Raw genomic sequence first — 20,937 nt, 5'->3', positions numbered from 1 at the left:
AGGTCTCGACCTCACTATGTAAAGCGAGGTCGCTATACAATGAAAATTAAATAGAATGCTATTAAATCGTCATTTGTTTCACCGTCCAAATGCTTATGGACTGTCAACACATGGGTACGACATTGCACTATATTTCTAGGTGACGGGACAATCAGGTTGTTCAGCTGTTTACCATCACCCATGACAACGTCCTTTTCCCACTCCACCTCTTATTTCTACAGAAATTCTTTATCGCTTTGAGATTAATTAATGAAATTTCCGCTTTTGATTTACGGACTGTACTATTTAATAAAAAAAAGGTTCATGGGAAGAAGAAAAAACACATTTTGAAGCAGTGCAACTTTGACAAACTTTTGTATTTCTTAAAACATGATCAAACAAGTGACTTAAAAATGTAAACAATAGGTTCTTCACTTTAGAAAAACTGGTCCCAACAAAGACTGGAGGACGATTGGTTTCTCACTGATATTCTTTCATAATGAAAAAACAAAAAATCAAAAGCAAAATGAAGTATGGTTTAAAACGACCTGTTTACAACACAGGAGCATAGAGGGAATATACGAAGACCGAGTCGGGTCCAGTGTGGCTCTGGCATTGTGAAGCTAGATTAGTGTCAACAGCCTAAAGCACAGGGAACACCACAGAACACACTGTGTTGAACAGGTCAATCACACCGGCTGCTACAAATCCAGTGAAATGCTTGAAAAGCAGTTCGCCCTCAGTGTTCGGGCCGCTCACACGGCGACGACAGGAGGACAGTGACCAGTTCATCACAGCCGCCCGTCGTCAGTCAAGTCACTTCAGTCCGCTGAAGTGTCTCTCAGAGTCTCCCCTCTTCTTTCAGTCTCCTGCTCAGTTTGTCCAGAACTACGCTGAGCTCCATGTTCCTGTTCAACTTCAGGTAGAAGTCCTTCCTGATCGGATGGATGGTCAGCCAATCAGAGGCCACATCCGCCAGCAGACGGAGATGCTTCTCCATGTCACCTGTTGGCGGAGGAAGAGCAGCCACAGCCAATTAGAAAAACAGTAGAAGACAGTGACTTGTGTCCTACTCCAAAATACAAGCTAAAGCAGTTACTTAAAGTAAAAGCAAGTATGATATGGAAAATAAATCGGTGTAAGAATTAATAAAATCCTATTTTCTTGGGCTCCAATGTGTAAGAAATTATTTTTGTAAATTCAGTTCTACTACCATATGTACTTGGATTACTGAGTACTGTGATTTCAAGGAGCTTTGTTTTGATTTTTGTTTTTGAGACTTGTGTGGCTGTGTGGTGGACCCCACGAAGAATAGCTTTTGGCATTTGCCAATTTAAACAAAATCTAAGATAAAACCAGAGTAAAATGCCGTTTCGCGTTTTCTCAAAGTCCAAAAATGACCCTGAACCCACCTGTGCTTAGAGCAGATCTGTAGCTGGCCACCATCCTGTTACAGGCTGCTTCCATGATCAACGCCGGCTTCTTCTCCGAGACGAAAACCGTCCGCAGAATCCTCGCCAGCTCCCCGAGCCGCGACATCATCAGCAGACGCTCCTCCTGGGAAGGGTTTCGGGTCATGGTCGCTTGGAGTTTCTGGGCCTCTTTTGCCCGAATCTGTAAAAATTTGATAAATCACACCATGATTCCTATTCTGATGGACCAAAGGATAATCCCATCATGCTAATAATACCAATTAAGCACAGTCATTCTACTCCAGCCTGTCCTCCTGTACTCACCCTGTCCAGCAGGGACTGAGACACTCCTTTCAGGGCAGCTGGAGCCGATGGAGCCGGCGTCTGTGGGTCTGCTGGATTCTGTGCAGGTGTTGGCTCTTTACTCTCTGCAGCTTTCTCCTCTGTCTTCAGCGTGAGAGAAACCAGAGCCTTCTCCATCTGAGCACAGGAATAAAAGAGGAAAATTAAATTTGACTGAAATAGAACAGTGCTGATATCCCCCCAACCTCCAGGTATCAACCTGGTGATTATCTCAAGTCACTGAAATTACAAAAATGAAGCACATTATTCATCTTACAGACAATAAGAAAAGCAATGGAAACAGTTGTAGTCGACACGGTACCTTGGGAGTGATGAGCGAGCGCGCCTTGTCCAGCACCTCCTGAGCTGTGGACAGTTTCTCCGTGTGCGGGGGCTGAGGCAGCGAGCTGGTTTGGGGGGCAGGGACGGTGTCCACGTTGAAGCGAGGGTGCCAGCGGGTCAGTTTGTCTTCTGGGACGGAGACCGGGGGAACCAGCGCAGACAGGAACTCCTGCGGACAGAGGGGCGCTGTCAAACACTTGCAAGAACCTTTCAACCAGAGATCAATACGTTTTCCCACCACCGCTCGTACCACACAATAGCTAAGTTTGACTTTCGACTCCCGAAAACAACTTCTGTTTACGTCAAGACCTGGCCATGTTCAGAAACACTCCCTATGTGCTGCTCAAGTTGCTGACCTTGTGATGTTGTTTGACAATGTCGACCAGGTTCCAGTGGAAAATGTGTCTTCTCTCGAGGAGACGAGAGGCCGACAGGACGGGACGGGCTTCATTTTGGTCTGAGGGGGACACACGGCACATACACGTCAATACATGACTCCCTTTTATTTGCAGATTAAAAGATGAAGAGACCCAGACTGTAATACACACTGAAATAAGCAAAGGTATTATATTTTGTGCAAGAGAAAGACAGAAAAGGTGTGTTCTAACCAGAGAGGATGACGGGCTCCACTGTGAGCTGGTAGCTGCCCTTCCTAATGCTGCTGTTGAAGGTCGGGACGTTCTTCTCCTGTCTGAACCTATAGGCCTCGGGAAAAACCGTCTTTATCTGACTCACGTGGTTCTCCTCGAACCGCCTGCGGGGAGGAGAAAGAAAAGAAGGAAAACATCAGCGCCTGTGGTCATGAACTTCCAGGAAGTCGTCAAATCCATGTGTAGAAAGTCACCCAAGTTTAACTATTATAAACAGTTGGCATTTTCTGTAGCAGAAATATATCCGTTTACATTATTCCATCAAAATTCCATTTTTATTCGCAGACTTAACCGATTTGAAACAACAATCGTTTAGCGTACAACCAGACTGTGTCTCCATCCTTTGACCTACCTGTGCATCATGTCCTGAACTCCCTGTTTGACCTTGGCAAAGGTCACCGTCTCGCAGCGGTTGTGCAGCATGGCGACCACCGTGTCCATGCTCCGGAACATCTCCGCCAGCAACTTGTATTGGTAGGGCAGAGAAAGACCTGGGGGGGCCGCCTGGGCGAGGGTGTGGTACCGCTGGTACGCTGGCAACTCGGCACTGAGGGTCCAGGGGGGAAAAAGACACTGTTGGCTGCTTGTTTGGACTCAGGAACTACTTGGACCTGCACGGTGAACACTTGTGTTTGAAAGCTCTACGCTCTGCTCACCTGTCCTGGGTTCGCGTCTCACTCTCCCTGCTCTCCTCGGCCGCTTTCTCCTCGATTCTTCTCTGGGCTTTAGCTGCAAGCTGTTTGGCTCGTGCCACAGTGAGCTTGAGCGACTTGGCGTCCGAGGTGGGGGGCGCAGAGGTTTTTGTGACGGAGGGGTTAGTGTTGACAGTTGCCGGAGATGGCGGCGGCGACGATGACGACGGCGTGGAAACCGAAGCCGTTCTGGTTATTCCCTCTGCGTGTTTCTTGATCCTCTGGAGGCGCGACTTGAGGGCGGCGATGTCGTCTTTACACAGAGTCTGGCAGAAAAAGAGAGGGTGTCGACGTGATGAAATCAGGACTGAATTGGGGCGATTGTGGTGATGTTGTCAATAAATCCCAAACCAGGAATGAATGTATCCTACGAACAAGTGTCAAACCCTGATATCTTATTTCTCTGTGCCGCCAAAACATGTGGATGAGGTCATTTGGACTAACATTAATGGTGATTTGGGTGAGATTATTTTTTTGACAATATGGAACATTCAACGGGCAATACTTCTGCGGGCCGTCAATGTAATCCTATAGCATCACCACAAACTGCCGCAGCACTGCAGGTGACAACAACCCTCAGCTTTGTCTTGCAGCACTAGTGTAGTGAACGCAAACTATTGAAGCACGCAGCATGTTGATGAGGAATTCTAGAAAAAAAAAACAGTGTTTAGTTTAAGTTACCTTGCCGGTCTGTCCCACGGTCTTCTTGCTGCTGACGGCCTGGACCTCAGCACTCGGCTCTGGTACGGGAGCTGCTGCTGCGGCTGAGGGCGTCTGGGTCACCTCAGGGGTCAGGGGCCCGGCTGCAGCCTAGACACACACACACACACACACACACCAGATTTACTAAAAACCGTATTGTCATGAATGTTTCACGAGTGACTCGAAATAAAAAGTACAATAAGTGAAATGTACGTAGTGTAAATGCAAGCGAACCAGCATTTCCCCCCCAAAATTAAATTACAATCATTAACCAAAAATTTTCCACCAGCACTGTTAATGATTGGTAGGTGTGTGCGTTCAAAACAGACATGCGTGTGTAAGTGTAACTTGAACCAGGACACTATATATGAAACTAAACTTGATTTACAGCAAAGCCAGTGAACTGTGTGTTTTGGCTGCCATCTTTGTTTAAATCCCACAATGAACACACACACACACACGAACACACACACACCCGAACGCACACACGAACACACACACACCCGAACGCACGCACGCACGCGCGCACACACGCACACACACACACCTGGGGCAGGTCCAGTTTCTTCCGAGCCGCCGTCCTCCTCTGGGTCCTCTCCGGGACCGCGGCGGCGGCAGCAGCCTCCGCCTGCCGCCTCTTCTTGGCCGTGCTGTGGTCGGCGGTGGCCGAAAACACCGCGGCCCCGAGGTCGAACTCCGCGTCGGCCGACGTCCGCTTCGGTGTCCGGGGGCTGGAGGGGGTCTCCGTCGCGGCGGCGTTGCCGTCGTCGCCCCCGTCGTGCGGGCAGCCCGCCGCCTCGTCGATGACCCGGAGGAACTCTTCGTGGACGGAGGACGAGCGAAGGAACGCGTCTTTGCTTCTCGCGGATCTCGTCCGTGCGCCGCGCGGCTTGGCTGCTTTCACCGGGCCGGCGATGCCTTTCTTCCGCTGGGAGAAGAAGTCGGTGACCCGAGCCTGAGACATGCTGCTGCCGCTTACTGGGCCCCGGGAGCCGCAGAATGATAAGTCAAAAGAGAAGAAGTGAAACACTTCAGTGGTTCTCTCACAACACCGAGTGGGTCCGGGTATAAATGCCGTCCGTCAACAATCGCTCGCCGGAAATGTTCACACTTCCACAGGAAGAAGAAAAGAAGTTTCGCGCGAAATCCCCCAAGCCACGCCCCATCCGGGCCACGTGCTGCGTTATAGGACGCTAAAAGCGGGAAGGGGCGTGTCGTTTAAGGGAGTCCAACATTACAGATAGTTCCATGTAAACATCTGTCCTGTTGTCGGGTTTGATCATATCTTTGATTGTTTCCTCTTAAATCATGTTTCCATCATTCTCTCATCATGCGAAGATAGATTCTGTAACTCACTGTACATCAGAGCAAGTCAGAGTTTTGGGGTTTACATTTATTTAGATTATGGACTTTTATTGCAACAGTGGGCAACTCATCCTGGGATGATAAATTGAATAATAGAAGATACATTAATAATACACATCCATATCATTTATATTAACAATAGAATCATAACAATTAAAACATCTCTTATTGCATATATAAAAGAAATGTGATTTCAAGGGACTTTCGTTAAAGGGCCCCAGATATAAGGGAGCCCTAATCGGGGGCCTAGTGTGAAAGTTTCTGACCATAGCCGATAATAAAAATTTAAGCATGTTCCCCCAAAGTTGTCGTTGCTGTGTAGAGACTGATGTAATCAGCTGTTCTTGGGGGGCCCCCTCCTCACCTCAGGGGCTACAGGCCATTGCCTGCTTTGCCTAAACCTGTTGCGAAGCCCCTGAGTTCACACAAGTGAATCATATAAACAACAAATACACTGGTAACTGTATTGAAAACGTGTCATTTTCTGATACTTAGTTACAGTAAGGTGCTGGATTGAACGTGGTTGTTGAATAGAACTAAGTTTTCCCTGAAAATAATACATGAATAATTTATACACGGTATTATGTAACATAACAGTGTCACAGACTTAAGGCTCCCAGGGAGATGATCAACAGATGAACGTGTGATTTGATTGATAATGTAAATGGGTGATTGTAACCGTTGAGCATGTCCGTGTTGTTGTGAGGACGAGGAGTCACAGGAGAGTGATTCACCGACTCATTCACACCCTGGCTTCAGAGGGACTTTATTAGCTTCTCTGGGAGGCTGCTGATTAATCTCATGACATTGTGGAGAGGGAGTCGACCCATTCTAACAAACTGTTACTCTCGTCTAAAGCCATTGACTTTACATCAGCCTCTGCAACTGAGAGGGTGTTATCAAATTTTATTTTGATTCATCTATATTTCACTCAAAACATCTAACATTGCATTTAATTTGTATCTCAAAACCAAGTCCACATATATTAATGATTGTATAACATGCTTTGATTAAATTTAAAATGAAATTTGCAACAGGGTGAAACAAATAAAATGAAGGACATGATTAATCCTTTTTTGATAATAATCACCTGCCATCACAGGTCATGATCAATGGTATAGACACAAAGGTGCTGCATTTCAGGCACAAGCATCTGACGACAAGCTATTTTCTTTTTACTACGCCACCCCTTTTTTAAAATATTAATTTCTGTAACTGTTATGTCCCCCTTGGTTTGGTTTCATGTGTCTAGAATGCTGTCGGCAAAAGCAAATATCCCTTACACAGGCAACAAAGTATTGGCTTATTTTACACATTAAGTTCTAGATTGGAAACAAATGATGAGGAAATTATTTTATCTTGACATACAACCCCATCTATCTATCTGCTTACCAACTAAAAAAGATACTTCAACACACAGTGAAGACACAAGTGAAGTTTGTACAACTTAGTTACAAGACAAAGTTATCATGTTATCTTGAATTGTTAACTTAACGTTAAACACACGTAAATCATTCGTGTGTTACCAACTGAAGCACTTTAATAAAAAAAAGAAAAAAGGTTGGTAAGCAATTTTCTTTTTCCAGTGTAATGACTGACATCTTCCCACACGGGGGGGGGGGGGGGGGGGGGGGGGGGGGTTTACAGGGTTGGATCCTCCACTAGGGGGCGCCACCGAACCACACCATGCCGTCTATGTTGGTGCCAGGTGGAGAGAGAAGTTACACTGTGGCTTTCGCCTGGCGCCTGCAGGTATTGCTTTTAAGTGATCATGTTAGTCAATAAACGATGATCGATCATTTAAAAAAACTTAACCACGAGTAACATATATATGCCACAGTTTTCAGATGCATGTGTCGTACACTTCTTCCAGACAGCAGCAGAAGAGAAACAGGGACAGTTGTGAAGCGCTGCAGCAGCTATGTGTGTGTGTGTGTGTGTGTGTGTGTGTGTGTGTGTTCGCATCAGGGAGGTGACCCGCAGAAGCTCCCCGGTGGAGAATAGCTCCTCTATGAACGCCCTTTCAGTTTTTCACTGTGAATCACATTTTCCACCTACAGCGCAGCCGGCCGCTCCGCGCTGGGCCCCTCCGCGCTGGGCCCCTCCGCGCTGGGCCCCTCCGCGCGCCAGAGAGAGAGTGAGAAAGACAGAGAGAGAGAGAGAGAGAGAGAGAGAGAGAGAGCGAGCCGACACGACACGCGCCGCTCCGACAAACTTTTCCTCCTCGCCGACAACTTTCAGTGTCAAGACGGGTCGACGTCGTCGGCGGAGAGCCACCGAACAACAACGACAAAATATCGATGCCATGGACTAATCGGAAACCTTTTCGTCTGCACTCGGACACTTTCCACCGAAGTTTCTTTCTTTCTTTCGTGTGTGTGTGTGTGTGTGTGCGTGTATGTCTTTTTGATGTGAGATCATGAGCGCACATCGGAATAATGGCCTCTTCATGCCTTTGTGTCATTTAATCAATCAGCCCCGATGGAGCCGGTTACGTCTGTGGAAGTGTGTGTGTGTGTGTGTGTGCGCGCGCGCGCTCTGATCGGTGGTAGTTATTGATCATCGACGGGGTGATTATTGGCTCACGCGGACATGGATCTCCAGGTGATCGTGTGGCTCTGCTACTGCTTCCTGCTGCCCGCCGTGCTGCTGACAGGTAACTCGCCCACACGTTGTGATCCTCGTGAATCCACAGCTGTAACGAACATGTGTCACAGCCGCTTTCACCCGCTCCCATCCACTGACTGTGACGGCGGGTTGGCGCGACTGCAACCGCCAACTTTAACGACTCCCCCAGGCATTTCCTCCGGTGTCTTTCTTACCGAGGTGCAGACGCTACTCGGGATTTCATCGTGTCCTAGATTTCATCATGTCCTAGATTTCATCCTGTCCTAGATTTCCACTCAAAAATCTCAGCCCTGTGTGGAAGAGGTGTTGTGACACGCGGTAGTGGTGGCAGCGTTGTGTGGAGCACATATGAAGTGAAACCATCCGCAGCCGATCAGTGATCTGGTGTCGGAAGATCAGCCGAATGAAGTAACACACCCAATTTAATCATAGGGTTTTATTTTTTCCCCCCTCTTCAAGTGTTCACTTTAGCTGAAGAGCCAATCAATCTTAAATTGACAGATTTTTACATTGAGGTTCGGCAAGACAGGTCCCCCCCCCCAGATGTGGGTCTTCATGATTCTCAGAAGAGTTGCGTGTGTCCTGGTTCTTTGATTACTCAGAACATTTAGACCTGCCAGCCCCGTTCGTGTTTCTCTGAATGCATCAGCCTTCTGTCTTCTCAGCCGGATGATTAAAGAGGTTTCAGGATCATTCTTAGTCAAGGTAATAATAACAGGATCAGTCACAACTCTTTTAACTCTTCTCATGCCTGTCTTTAGCATTTCTAGTTGATTTTGCCCCCATCATCCTGTAATGAATGAAAAAAATTGAAGGCAACTTAATTCAAACTCATAACTTTTTAAGAAAAGTTCAGATCATTTATCTTTCATAGTTATAAAAACATATAATTTAGATTTTGGCATACAAATAATTAATTCTAACTGTATGAAAGTTGTGCCAACGTAAAGGATTTGTCCTACTGCCATCGAAATGCTGGGTTTCCCCCAGATATTTTCCTGGCTGTATTTTAAATTTGACTAAATTTCACATCCACTCAAAGTCACATTCACACATTCATACTACTCTTCTATATGCAGCACTTTTCCCATCATACATAAACCAACTACAGAGCACAGCATGCGGAGGACTTGAGCTGCCATAGATTTCAACCAGTGACCTTCTGGTACAGTGGACAACACACTCTTTATCCCGCTGAAGCGCAGCGGCCCTCTGTGTTTTGTATCTGAAAGGATTGATTAGCAAAGGACCCGTGACTTTTGATGAACTGAATAGCCGCATTAAAATTGTCCCCCCCATACGAACTTTCTGATAAGGTCAACGAGCCTCTGCACATTGCAAATCAAAACATTCACCTTTAGCCTCCGTGATTCACTTAAGGAGAACGGGAAATAGGGTTTAACATTTAGTCGAAAAACCCCTGCAAATGTGTTTTTGTACTAAATATATTTATAAAGTAATACAACATTATATATTTATATGCTAAGTTTGTGTTGAGGAGAAGATGCTGATCTTATCCTGGGCACAGTGGGCAGTTCCTGCTCTTCCTCTCTCACCTCCCATCGCCTTGTCTCTTTCTCTCTCTCTCAGTCTCCTCATCTTGTCCCCGTATCTTCTTCCTTTTCCACAGCTGAGCTTTGATCGATCCACTCTTGTTCTTGGTCTGTGTCAGTGGAGAAAGTGAACACATGGTCAGGTGATATTTAGGGCATTTCCATCCTTCACGGGTCAGACTAAATTACTGAACACCCTCGTATCATTCTAACCTCTCAGACCGCTTCTCTTTGGTGAGGCGTGTGATGTCAGATGGTAGTGATGATGATGCTACTCGCAGACGGTTTTACCAGTCTTGAACTCACGGCGTCTTTGCAAGGTGTCAGTTTCGAGCAGAGGGAGGTTGTTGTCCGCGGCATCGAGCCTTATATCGTTGCTTTACGGCTTAATGATTTTATGCTGTAGGTTTTCAGTCACATCAGCTGGTTCCACATTAAACAGCTTAACAAACATGTTCAGTTCCTTTTTGTTTACTTTGCACGTCCTGACACCTCTCTCCCCGCATGCCTGAAGGAGTTTGCAAACTGTATATTCAGATGTCCTGTAGCAGGCTCAGAGTAGGGAAGTTGCTCTCTCCGAAGCCTCAGATGATTTCACGTTTGAAAGCAGAGAGCCCGAGTCGGGGCCTTGCAGCCTGACGCTCAGCTCCGAGAGGTATTTGGAAATATCCGCCACGAAGGGCCAAATCACACAGGCGTTTTTGCTTTCACTGAGTTCCATGACGGCTTTTTCCGTTCATCTCCCTGAATTGTTTCACTTCCTCCCCTCGGTTTATAAAAACCGTGTGAGCACATTTTGCGTGACTCAGCCGCCGCTCCTCACAATGGTCAACCAGATATCCGTCCTGCGTCTCGCGCGTTCCCAGGATAGCTCCCTGAACTGGTGACTGTCTCTGATGAAGGTTATGGGGGGTGGGAAACAAGAGTTGTCATTATATTTGTTGAGCTTCAGGGAATTTTCGCTCAGACCATCGTGATGTTTGATAGAGGGGCATGAAGTTAAATCACTTCAAATGGTTGTTCAAATTTGTTGATAGTCGAAATAACTTCCTTTGGTAGCGGCATAAACACAGTAATCCCTCAGGAGTGATCCCACGCACACGCACACACCGGATTGGTTGGTCTGTATTTGTTAATGTCTGTTGTTTCATCTTAGGCCAAAGACAAGACGGGACATTTCTTGTGCCCTTCGCTCTCACAATTTTCTACTAATCTGCTCCATGATGGGTCTTGGAGACAAAATGACACTTCAGAACAGATCGACTCTGTCCGGTCCCAGCAGCTCCACTGCGGCAACAAGACCCCTCCACAAAATTCTCCTTCTGATTGAAGTTTCAGCTTCGTAGCCGCGAACTCGCTCGCCCGCAAAAAGCCTTTCCCGTGTAACATTGTTCCTTGTCAGAACGTGGTCTCGTGAAAGCTGCTCGTTCGTCGCCGAACTCCACCGGAGAGAGAGTGTTGACTTCACTCAAGACTTCAAGGCTCATCCAGATGAACTGCACGGCTCCAGCTGCAATGGTGCTGAGATTTTGACTTTTCATCACTGCTTCCGTGTCTCTGCAAACTAGACACTACGCTCGTCTTTTACTTTAAACTAAAAAATCAGAATTTGTCCATTTCCATTTTTCCATTTCCCTCAACATTTTCTTTTCCTGATAGTCGCCAAGATGCTTTTTCAGTTAGGGTTTCCTTGTTTCGTTCACCCTGACCACCCTGAAGGACACGTTGACCTCCATGTCTTATGCTATTCTTTTTTCTGTTATCGCGGAGAAATGAAATTGCCGACTCGCGATGTGTGTTCCCCAATTACTTCCCGCCCATTGACGCTCACCGTCCAATGTTGCACGACGACCGCACGTCTGGGAATGAAAGACATTGAACTGACACGCACAATTCTGCTGGTGGAAAATCTCCCGTTACCTGTGTCACTGCAAACACACAAATGAAGCGGTGGCTTGTCTCTTTCCACAGTTCTCACTATAAAGCAGTGCCTGCTATGTTTGCGAAGAGTGACACACCCAGCAGCGACTACTGGAGACGGTGTTGAGCAATTCTTTCTTTTCTCTTTCACTTCCAGCGCAAAATGTACCGGCTATTTATGTCATTCACGGTATGGAAGCCATTTGTTTCTAATGTGCTGACTGGAATCACTGCTGTGTACACTGTGTGACTTTCAGAAATCCCTTTCGGGAATAAAAGTAATTCAGCACAATTATCTTAGTATGCAACAGTAGATATTATTCAGTTAAAAAACAAGGTCAACTTTCCTCCAGACGTCAGAAGCCGCGAACAAACGGTTCTGCTACAAAAGGCTTGTTTTTACGACTCTCACTAAAATATCTCCGCAGGATCCTGCAGAAAATAATGACTTCTTTATTTTTACACTGATTTGACTGGAGGTCACTTGCCAGTTCTGTCATCAGACAATCCAACGAGCTGCGCAGCAGCAATGAATCGTGTAGGTTTCACCGAGTTAATAGCGAGCCAGCTTTGTTAAGCCCGCGTAAAGCGCAAAGACAACAGGCCAGCCGGCTAATCTCCCTCTGTGATACAGGGCTGGAATCTCCTAAATCACACCGTCAGATTTACACACACACAAACACACACACAAACACACACACACACGCACACACACGCACACACGCACGCAGACAGCGTGACCATAGCTTCCATTATAAACACAGGCAGTTTAAGCTGTTGTGGGTCGGGGGGTTATCTCTGTCCTCTGCACCAACTTATGAAAATCCGTTTGGGTATGATCCAGTCTGTCTGTACTGAGTCGGTATTGGTGATGGTTTTTTTGTGATGAAAGGTATATTTTGTGTGTATGTGTGGGTGAAATAGAGGGAGAGGGAGAGTGTGTGTGTGTGTGTGTGTGTGTGTGCTTGCGTGTGTGTCTCGTGACAGGATGTCACTAACTCCAACTTGCAGGGTTCTGTCAACAGTACGTGAGTCTCTACTCTAGTGAAAGGAAGTGAATGATGCCAATAGAAATTTCCAAGATATCAGAAACGCACACACACACACACACACACACACACAAACCCAACCAGTCTCCAGCTGGTAAGGTTATCCCATCAACTAAATAAATAAAATAGTCCTATTGCAGAAGTGAAAAAGTACTCCCACAATGCACTGCAGTGTCGTTCATTTCCTCACTTCCCTGTGTGGGATTAGACCTTTTGTTTCAAACTAGTGCTTGCGATGCTTTGTCTTTGAGAGACCGTTTGTTCTCGGCATTTTAAAAACCCAAGTATTACACTTGAATGATACTAAATGTGACAGACTCTGTTGCTCTCTGAAAATCGAGAGTTTATGTTGCCGTCAATCTTCAAACACACCAATCCATCTCTCCGTCCATTCGTCCATTTACCCTTACCCACCCTTCCTGTTGAGAACCGCGGGTCTGCAGCCTCTATCCCAGCATGCTCTTTGCATTGCGCGTCGCTCCGTCAACCACCGTATGCATCAGTGGTTGTGCTGCGTGACCTCACCTGCTCGGCATGTAACCAGATAAAGGGGAACCAGTCTGTGCGAGTGTTATATTTTAGACTTCTGAAGGTGTGATTGACAGGTCTGGGGCAGCTTGAGCATGTGTGAGCCCTTCAAAGTGCTTTCCCCTAAAATATGAATAATGAATGGATCCGAACAAGACACAGCTTCATCCAAATGTTTGTCGTACGGAGGGCGGCACGTTGAGCGAGGGGAGACATCGGGCGGTCGGCGCTCACAAACGTAGCTTTGATTCCATAAGTGATGTCAGAGGAGTCTTCAGTGTATATGCACTTGGCGAATCAAATGGACGAAAGATCTTTTACTCTAGGCCAAGCTGGGTTTTTTTGAAAATGTCAAATTGATTGTTGCAGCGTGACCCCGAGGTCAGTGACTTTTTTTAGTATCGGGCGGAGTTTGCAACCTACTAGCCGAGGTTTTTTTCATACAGTTTTTTCCTGCAGGAGCTCCTCTAATGGAGGAACGAAGAAAGAAAAAGATTTAAAAGTGAAGGATATTTTGCATAGTGGAAATGAACGCACATTTAATTCTCTCTTTAGTTATATCGGTGTGCGTGTAGGTGTGGCACAAAGACGTGCGCTTTAGTGGAGCGAACACAGCACATTCTCGCCTGTACTCGCGCTGCTTCCCAGGTTTTTGTGATGGAAAATCCAACCGTTCCCACGTCGGCCGGCTCCTTTCATCTGCGGCTTTATTGTCTATTCATTTGCTCCGTGGATTAAGTCTTTCATGTGAATTTACGACCCTTACTAAGTTTTTGGGCCCTTTTTTTCAAGAAAGAGAAAGCAGCTTAGAAGTGTGAATAAGTGTTTTTTTATACATTTAATACATTTAAGTTTTAACCATTATGGACCTGATGTGATGGAGATACAAAAAAATGATTGAGGGAAGATTTAATAATATATAAATTTATATAAATAATCCAAAACCCAGCGTCTTGGAATATCTTGGCATGTCAAATTGCGGAAAATGGCGTTATCATTTTCTTTTCTTTTCTTAAGGGAAGGAGCCCCGTGCCCCCTGCTGTAAATGTGTGTCCCCCAGTATTTTGTTTTGCATGACGTCCCTGTGGGAAAACACCGTGTTGTCGTAGTTCCTGTGCCACACTCACTTCTTACTCGTAAACCAATGGTTTCGAGAGGTTTTGTTGTGTGACCGCGTGTGTGTTGCTTGCTTTCATAGACATTCATGTGACAAATCGCAGGAAACATAAATCGATGTGGCAGAAACGCGCTGAATGCAGATTACCTTCACATAGGACACAAGGGGTCAACTGAATGGTTTGGAGTCATCAGATCGTAACCCAGCTGAACTATGGGACACTTTTGGCACGACCTGTGTGACAGAGAGAATGTGTTGGAAGAATACTGGTCATTCCTCCCATCCACTGTGCTGATTCCCCCTTGAGGCAGGTTTGTGATTCATGTTGGGCTATTTAAAGAAAATTCTACTATGACGAGAAGCACAGGAGCTCTTCTGGATGCTCAAACGCTTAATACTAGGCCTCTCTCTGTTTGGTTTAGTGGTGTTGAATTTGACAATAGACTTGATTTCATGAAGTAGAGGCTTTTGAATTTTGGTTTTATGTAATTTCCCCCCAATGTTGTGGTTTATTATTGGAGTACCTGATTGGAGAAGACATGTTGCAATCTATAAAATCAGCGACTGTACTTCTCTGATGTTTTGACGACACACGTGATGGTAAAAAATCTAAAAGAAGCAGGTAAAGAAAATCTGTTGAAACTTAAATCCCCATACATCACAGTGGCCTCGCGCGGTTTTTCAGGTGAGATGCCTCCTCAGTGCCGGCTTGTATTGATCCCATTTGTAACGTACAACAGTGGTGCCCTGGCGCGACGCATAGTGGACTGGTATTGGTGCTGAATTTAGCAGATTAGTCACAGATGACCAGTTTGATACCCGTTTAAATCCTTTATCCTTTGTCACAGTTGTTTTCAGGATTGCGCCGCCGCAACTTTCACGAGGCTTGTAGAGCGGCCCGGTTCAATTTACACAGGCTTCGGAACAATGGCGGTGTATGAGCCGCCCCCGAGTTCACAGACACAGTAAGTAAGTGGCGCACAGAAGAAATGTCCTATAGTTCACCTGAGTGAGGTTTAAAGATGAAGGAGACATGAGGGGCAGTGGTGCGGCGGTACACTGTGGCCTGGTGTTTTGTATCAGGGAAGGCTGGATCTGGATTCCTCCCGTATCAAGTTAAAAAGAAAAAAAAACTCAGCTGTGTGTGTGTGTGTGTGTGTGTGTGTGTGTGTGTGTGTGTGTGTGTGTGTGTGTGTGTGTGTGTGTGTGTGTGTGTGTGTGTGTGTGTGTGTGTGTGTGTGTGTGTGTGTGTGTGTGTGTGTGTGTGTGTGTGTGTGTGTGTGTGTGTGTTGCTATACGCCAGTGAGTCAGAGCCATTCCACACCGGGGCAGTTAAACAAGACTTCATGGCTCAGTGAGAAATACTCAGAGTGTGTGTGAGCTGTGTGGGAGGGAGAGAGAAGGACGAGGAGGGATGAGCGCACATGGTTTTTAGAAGTTGTTTCTTTTTTTTCTCTCTCTCTCTCTGATGAGACGGGGCAGGGCGGAGTTTGATGTTGTTTTTTTCATCTGCAACCATCACGAGGAGAAAAGTGTCGCAGCTCCCCCGACCGTGGTAAACTCCACAAACCCTTCTCGACTTTGAAGCGCCAAGTCAGATTTTCCGACCCGCTCGCTTCTTTTTTTCCTCTGCAGTTCTTTTTTTTTGGGGGGGGGGGGGGTAAAGAGATGCTGGTGCATGTTCTGAAGCCAGCATGCAGAGAATGTGGCACGTTCAGAGAGTTCAGAGCCAGGACAGTGTTTTGCTCCAAGGCTCTGACTGGCCGCCTCCGGAACGGAGCGTTGACTCATGGAATATCTGACAACCAAAAAGCGACTCTCTGGGTAGAGATGTCATTCAAACCTGAACCCGGGACAAAAAAGTCGCTTAATAATCCTCCAGCCGGGGGGAGAAGTGAACAATCATCCCGGGTCAGCAGGTTTCTGTGGTTCAGGATGAGATCAAATCGAGGCATCTGACGGGACAACACAAACATCCTTCGGTGAAGAAGGATATCTATTGTACTGTGCTCCAAACGCTACTCAGACGCGATATGAACTGAGCGGATAAGGAGGCATGTGTCGTCCATCAGAGAGAATGTCGCAGACGTGCGAAAGGCATGGGAGCCAAATCTGTACCATGGGAAAACTTGGAAAAGATGGACTGGACGCGATATGCTTGGCAGGGTCGTTAACCTTCTCCAGTCCCGAGCCTTTGCCCTGAAGCAAATTTGATCACGTTTTACCTGAATGTAGTACTTCCTGGCTTATGCTGGTGGTGGTGTTTGCAAAGTTTGCAGTAGCGGGTGTGAAAAGGTGGAGCTGATTACGATAAATAATCCGTGAAGGTAAGGGCTGTGCAATATGGCTCAAATCTCATACCCTGGCAGACATCCTGGCATATCCTTTTTTTCACAGCAGCATGAACTCGGTCCATGTCTTTACAGAAGTCGTTACAGCGGCTGTTGTCTTCGTCCATCGTCAGGATTCTTTGCCTTGGGTTGTGTCGGGGGAAAATTGCCTGGATCTGAGGTTTCTCGGCCGTCGACTCTCTCCGCAACTGTTTGACGCGATGCCTGTGTAGGTGGTAAAAGATGTGGTGGTGGTGCTTTGAGTCTGTTGTGGGGAATCGGTTTGTGGCGTAATTGGCAAAAAAATGCCGTTTTCTGGTCCGCGTCGGACTTTTAATACCCAGGCCAATTTCAGCGGATACTGGGCGAGAGGGCGGGGGTACGCCCTGGACAGATCGCCCAGTCTCTGTATGAAAAGTGTGTGGTGCAAATGCTGGTGTTAATTACAGTATGATGAGTGATGTTCCCATTCCATGAACATATATATGGTCAACGTGGTCCAAAGGCAGCATGAGATACAGTAGAATTACGACTGATGTAGTCTTGGATTGTGTAAATGATCTTCATCATCATTTTGTATCATTTTAGTACTTGCATAAGTTTTTATCGTAGGATTTTGGCCTTTGTATATTGGACAGCAGAAAAGAAATCTGGTCAGGAAGCCTGAGGGAGAGAGAGCAATGGGTATGACATGCACCCAATGGTCCGAGGCCAGATTCCACCCATGGACGCCGCGGTCATGTGGCATGCGGACACCAGAGCGCAGCTTTGCGGTCGTCGTTTAATGAACGGTTCAAATCCCACAACCAGCTGCCTTTAGACTTGTGGTATGTGCCCACTCTGCATCTTCAGAAAAATAATAATCTGTTTGTCAGTCTTTGTATGGGCATCAATCAGGACACCACGGCCCTTTGCATCCTTTTCTTTACAACGAATGAACCCTGGCAATGTAGAGTCCCTGCACCTTCTCCGCGACCTTCCTCTTTGCGCCTTCATCGGCCGAAATTTCACCTCGGACGAGAAGCTTTTCCGTGAAAGCACAGTGACACTTGGCTGCAGACATTTTCCCTTTGGAATTCTTTCAGTTGCTCTCTCTCTCTCTCTCTCTCTCTCTCTCTCTCTCGCAGCTCACCACGTCTCTCTGATGGAGCTCGAGGCTCCACAAATCATGGTGTGCACGTGCGGCGTGTTTGTCTTTACCGTCATGGAGGCCGTGGACGTGAGCGCAAGGGGCCACGCTGGGAACTCCTGCAGCTCGCTCAGTGTTAACATGCCGCCGGGGGACCAATGATTTTAACATCAACCGCCCGTAAATTACCCTCAGCCGCGTCATAGCACACTGTGTTATTAGGGCTGCGTGTGCGTGCAGTCTCCATTTGTGTGTGTGTGTTTGAGAGAGGGAGAATGAGTGTAAATTATTCATGTCTGTTTGCCCATTTTCTTTCCACAAAAACAGGAAAGCTGGTCTGAATGTACTTAACTACACACACACACACACACACACACACACACACAGAGCGAGAGAGAGAGAGAAAGAATGTTCCATTCCAAAAGAGCTGGGTTGGACGGCACCTTCATCACATGTAGCTCCGCTTCTCGGCCGTGATGAGTTCCACAGCCGACCTGTTTGGTTTTTTCCACAGCGCGCGAGGGCGCGGGATAAAAACACGACCGAAAACAGAACCGGCCGCGCTGCAGGCGAATGTGAAATCTCCGCTCCCTTCAGCAGAAGTGACGGACGTGATGGGACCGCTGTTAAGTGCTGTTATTTTTTGCCAGCCGCGGCTCCGAGCACACTCCGGCGTGCCTGGCCGCTGTCCTGCAGATCTTCACCGTAAACGCGAAAGGACCTGAGGAATGTGAAATCCACATTTTCTTTCGCAAGCCAGTTCGTCTCTGGTTCCATCTCTTCTAGCTCGGTCTTCTCTGCGGGTCTCAGGGCACCAAATTGAAGAGGTTTTTAAGAGGTAGATGTAAGGGGAACCACTCTGTAGGGTCGCAACGAGTGACATTCATCCACTCGCACGCATTCATACAGCGCTTCTGTGTGCAGCACTTCACTGACTGTGAAACCATCGCGGGGCCAATTTAGGGTTCAGTGTTTTGCCCAAGGGCTCGCGGAGGACGTCGCGAAGCCCCACGAAGCACAAAACACACGGTGCAGAGAGCAGCATCGTCGGGCGTCGTCCTCAACCTCAGGCAGCGACCTGGGAGGTGCGTAGAAGAGAAGGACATTTTTCAATTTACTCAACACTCAGTATAACATTCCCATGAAATAATGATTGGTCACTGCAATGAGCCCCGCTGCTCCTTGACTACCAGTCATTCCCAAGTTGGGAATGAAGCTTCACCCCTGTTGTCCAGGTTTTGTGTCGTAGCCGGTTGTGTTTCCTGTGGCGCCGCCCTCTTGTGGTTGGGCACAGGGCAGAATTAGGGTCAGAAGTAATTACTGGTGTGGCTCGTGCTCAGGTAAGGGTTCAAGTTAAGGTGCAGCACACAACTCACCTACAACAAGGCGAGCAAGAAAACACTGTCTGCCGAAAAAACGCGTCATCTTCTGAAGATTCTTCTCCAGCCTCATGTTAGATTTATCCCCAATCGTCACAGTGTAGTCAAGCTAAGATGATTGCATCATTGCACATTGAGAGGAGCGGTGTGATCAGTGCGACCGATGACTCATTCAGTTACATTTAGCGCGTGACGATTGCTTGAAAATGTGAATGAATCCTTTGCAGTCCTTCGACTGTAGCTTGACATCTTGCACACAAGTGTTTGCGTTCTGGCATAAAGTCGTTTGCAGCCGATGTCAAGTTTCAGGTAGTGGCAGGAAGCTGTGCGACCTAAAGCAGACCGTTGCCGTGGAACCAAAGTAAAAGGTCATTGTTGAAGTCTTCAGATTCTTCTTTCTAACTGGCAGGTCGTCCGAGGCGTCCAAAGCCCCTGATGGTTTTCTTATGGTTTTGACTGTTGCCCGCGCGAGAAGTCTCAGGAACTGGCACTGTGGAGCCGAAGCTCAAATATCCACCGCAATATCCAACAGCTGGGACCTGGAATCATCGGGGGAACATGGCAGAAAAAAATGCAAAGACAATCGAGAAACGAGAGAAAGCGGCAACGAGAAAAACAGATCAGGTTGGAGAGGCCCTGGAACGACATTAAACACAACGTCACCAGGCAGTTAGACGTAATGGTGGAGAGGGACGCGACTGATCCTGCGCCCTGATTATAGACCGGGAGAACACACACACACACACACACACACACACACCCAGTCTCCATAAAGCCTAAATACACAGGAGCTGTTCGTCGTGACGGTGTTCCTGTTAGGTAAAGTGGGACAGAATGAACGTTTCAGTCACACGTCATGATTGCAGCACAACTTTGCTCTATGTGCTCGGTTGGTAAGTCGTTGAGATGGCGGAGGCTGCACATTTAATGCCCTCGCACCCGAACCATGGAATGTTTTGTCTTTCACGATTTTCACAGCTCCTTTTATTTAAACGGGGTTTTTTTGGGGGTTTTTTTAAACATAAGCTTCAATTGCACTTTTTTGTTGCATCGTACTTGGACCCAGAATTGCAAACGCTCAGGCCAGGAGTCTGCAGAATAAATCCACAGCTCCACTCCTGCTCCCCTGCTTTAGATTCAGGAAACGCTTTCTCAACCATTGCCCTCGATTTACTGACTAATAAGAGTTTCCACAGTCCGCACCAAAGTCCTTCCCCCTCTCTGTCGTACCTTGGCTTAATCCGAAAAAAAAACCCAACGTCTGAGTGCTGTTGTGGAAAAAAACCATGACGGATCGCCGAAGGAATCCTCGACACTTCGTCCAAACTGACTGTAGGAAAGGGCTCGGGGTCCGCGGCGCGTGATTCTCCACGCGGGCAGGTGGAGTGGCAGGTGGAGCTGGAGACCGAGGAGGTGATGAGTTCAGAGAGGAGAGGACTCTGAGGAGTCGCTGTCCGGGATCATGTCTGCTGCACGGTCCGCGTTGGCCAGATCGCACAGTTGTGACAGCTTGAGCTTTCTTCAGTCATGGCCAGTCTGACTGGGTGAGTTCATTGCAGTGAAGCGTCAATGGAAAGAAACAGCATCGGTACAACAAATTGGTCTGACCCGTAAACAATGTTGATCATTACGCGCAAAGCCTTTCCCGTATTCCCTCTTGTCTCGCTGCTCCCGTCTATTTTAGGATACGAACCTCTCTGTGTGACGGGATTGTAGCAGGTGGTTGAACTGAGTTTGGAGGTTGACTGACTGATGATGTTGGCTCACAAGAAGAAGAAAACCGGCCTTCCAAGGAAAACAGCAGCTGCTGTTGTTCTTCT

At 47.1% G+C, this 20,937-nt stretch overlaps 2 protein-coding genes and 1 long non-coding RNA gene across 8 annotated transcripts in view; 1 reads left to right on the top strand and 2 right to left on the bottom strand.

Moving 5' to 3' along the window:
* Positions 1 to 337: 337 nt before the first annotated feature.
* Positions 338 to 7,031, bottom strand: cdt1 (chromatin licensing and DNA replication factor 1). The gene is made up of 10 exons (XM_035607030.2): positions 4,667 to 7,031; positions 4,099 to 4,227; positions 3,382 to 3,683; positions 3,078 to 3,272; positions 2,684 to 2,829; positions 2,432 to 2,532; positions 2,056 to 2,244; positions 1,716 to 1,871; positions 1,392 to 1,593; positions 338 to 984 (listed from the first exon to the last, which is right to left on the bottom strand). Exons 1-10 carry the CDS (start codon positions 5,081 to 5,083, stop codon positions 821 to 823), a joined length of 2,001 nt encoding a protein of 666 aa, XP_035462923.2. The 5' UTR covers positions 5,084 to 7,031; the 3' UTR covers positions 338 to 820.
* A 577-nt stretch (positions 7,032 to 7,608) lies between these two features.
* Positions 7,609 to 20,937, top strand: part of piezo1 (piezo-type mechanosensitive ion channel component 1) — a 52,129-nt gene continuing 38,800 nt past the window's right edge. For 3 of the 5 annotated variants that reach the window (XM_035607020.2, XM_035607018.2, XM_035607019.2), the window contains exon 1: positions 7,609 to 8,140. In XM_035607020.2, coding sequence (XP_035462913.2) covers positions 8,077 to 8,140 — 64 coding nt within the window. In that variant the 5' untranslated portion in view covers positions 7,609 to 8,076. The remainder of the gene's footprint in view (positions 8,141 to 20,937) is intronic. The other 2 variants (XM_047334752.1, XM_035607021.2) reach the window with 2 other exon arrangements.
* LOC124850729 lies at positions 8,534 to 11,280 on the bottom strand. Of its 2 annotated transcripts, XR_007031523.1 has the most exons (3): positions 9,879 to 11,280; positions 9,669 to 9,775; positions 8,534 to 8,902 (listed from the first exon to the last, which is right to left on the bottom strand). It is a non-coding gene; the product is annotated as an uncharacterized LOC124850729 (long non-coding RNA). The 2 variants fall into 2 exon arrangements; XR_007031522.1 differs by having other exon boundaries at positions 8,534 to 9,775.

The sequence above is a fragment of the Scophthalmus maximus genome, chromosome 10, assembly GCF_022379125.1.
Source record: "Scophthalmus maximus strain ysfricsl-2021 chromosome 10, ASM2237912v1, whole genome shotgun sequence".
Classification (NCBI taxonomy): Eukaryota; Metazoa; Chordata; class Actinopteri; order Pleuronectiformes; family Scophthalmidae; genus Scophthalmus; species Scophthalmus maximus.
The sequence above is the reverse complement of the archived record's forward strand: the minus strand, read 5'-3'. Positions and strand labels throughout refer to the sequence as shown.

Coding starts and splice junctions, on each gene's coding strand:
- cdt1 (XM_035607030.2), bottom strand. CDS start 5,083: ATGTCTCAGGCTCGGGTCACCGACTTCTTCTCCCAGCGGAAGAAAGGC. Junction 4,228..4,666: donor AGAAACTGGACCTGCCCCAG/GTGTGTGTGTGT, acceptor GTGTGTGTCTAG/GCTGCAGCCGGGCCCCTGAC. Junction 3,684..4,098: donor CCGTGGGACAGACCGGCAAG/GTAACTTAAACT, acceptor TTTTTCTGCCAG/ACTCTGTGTAAAGACGACAT.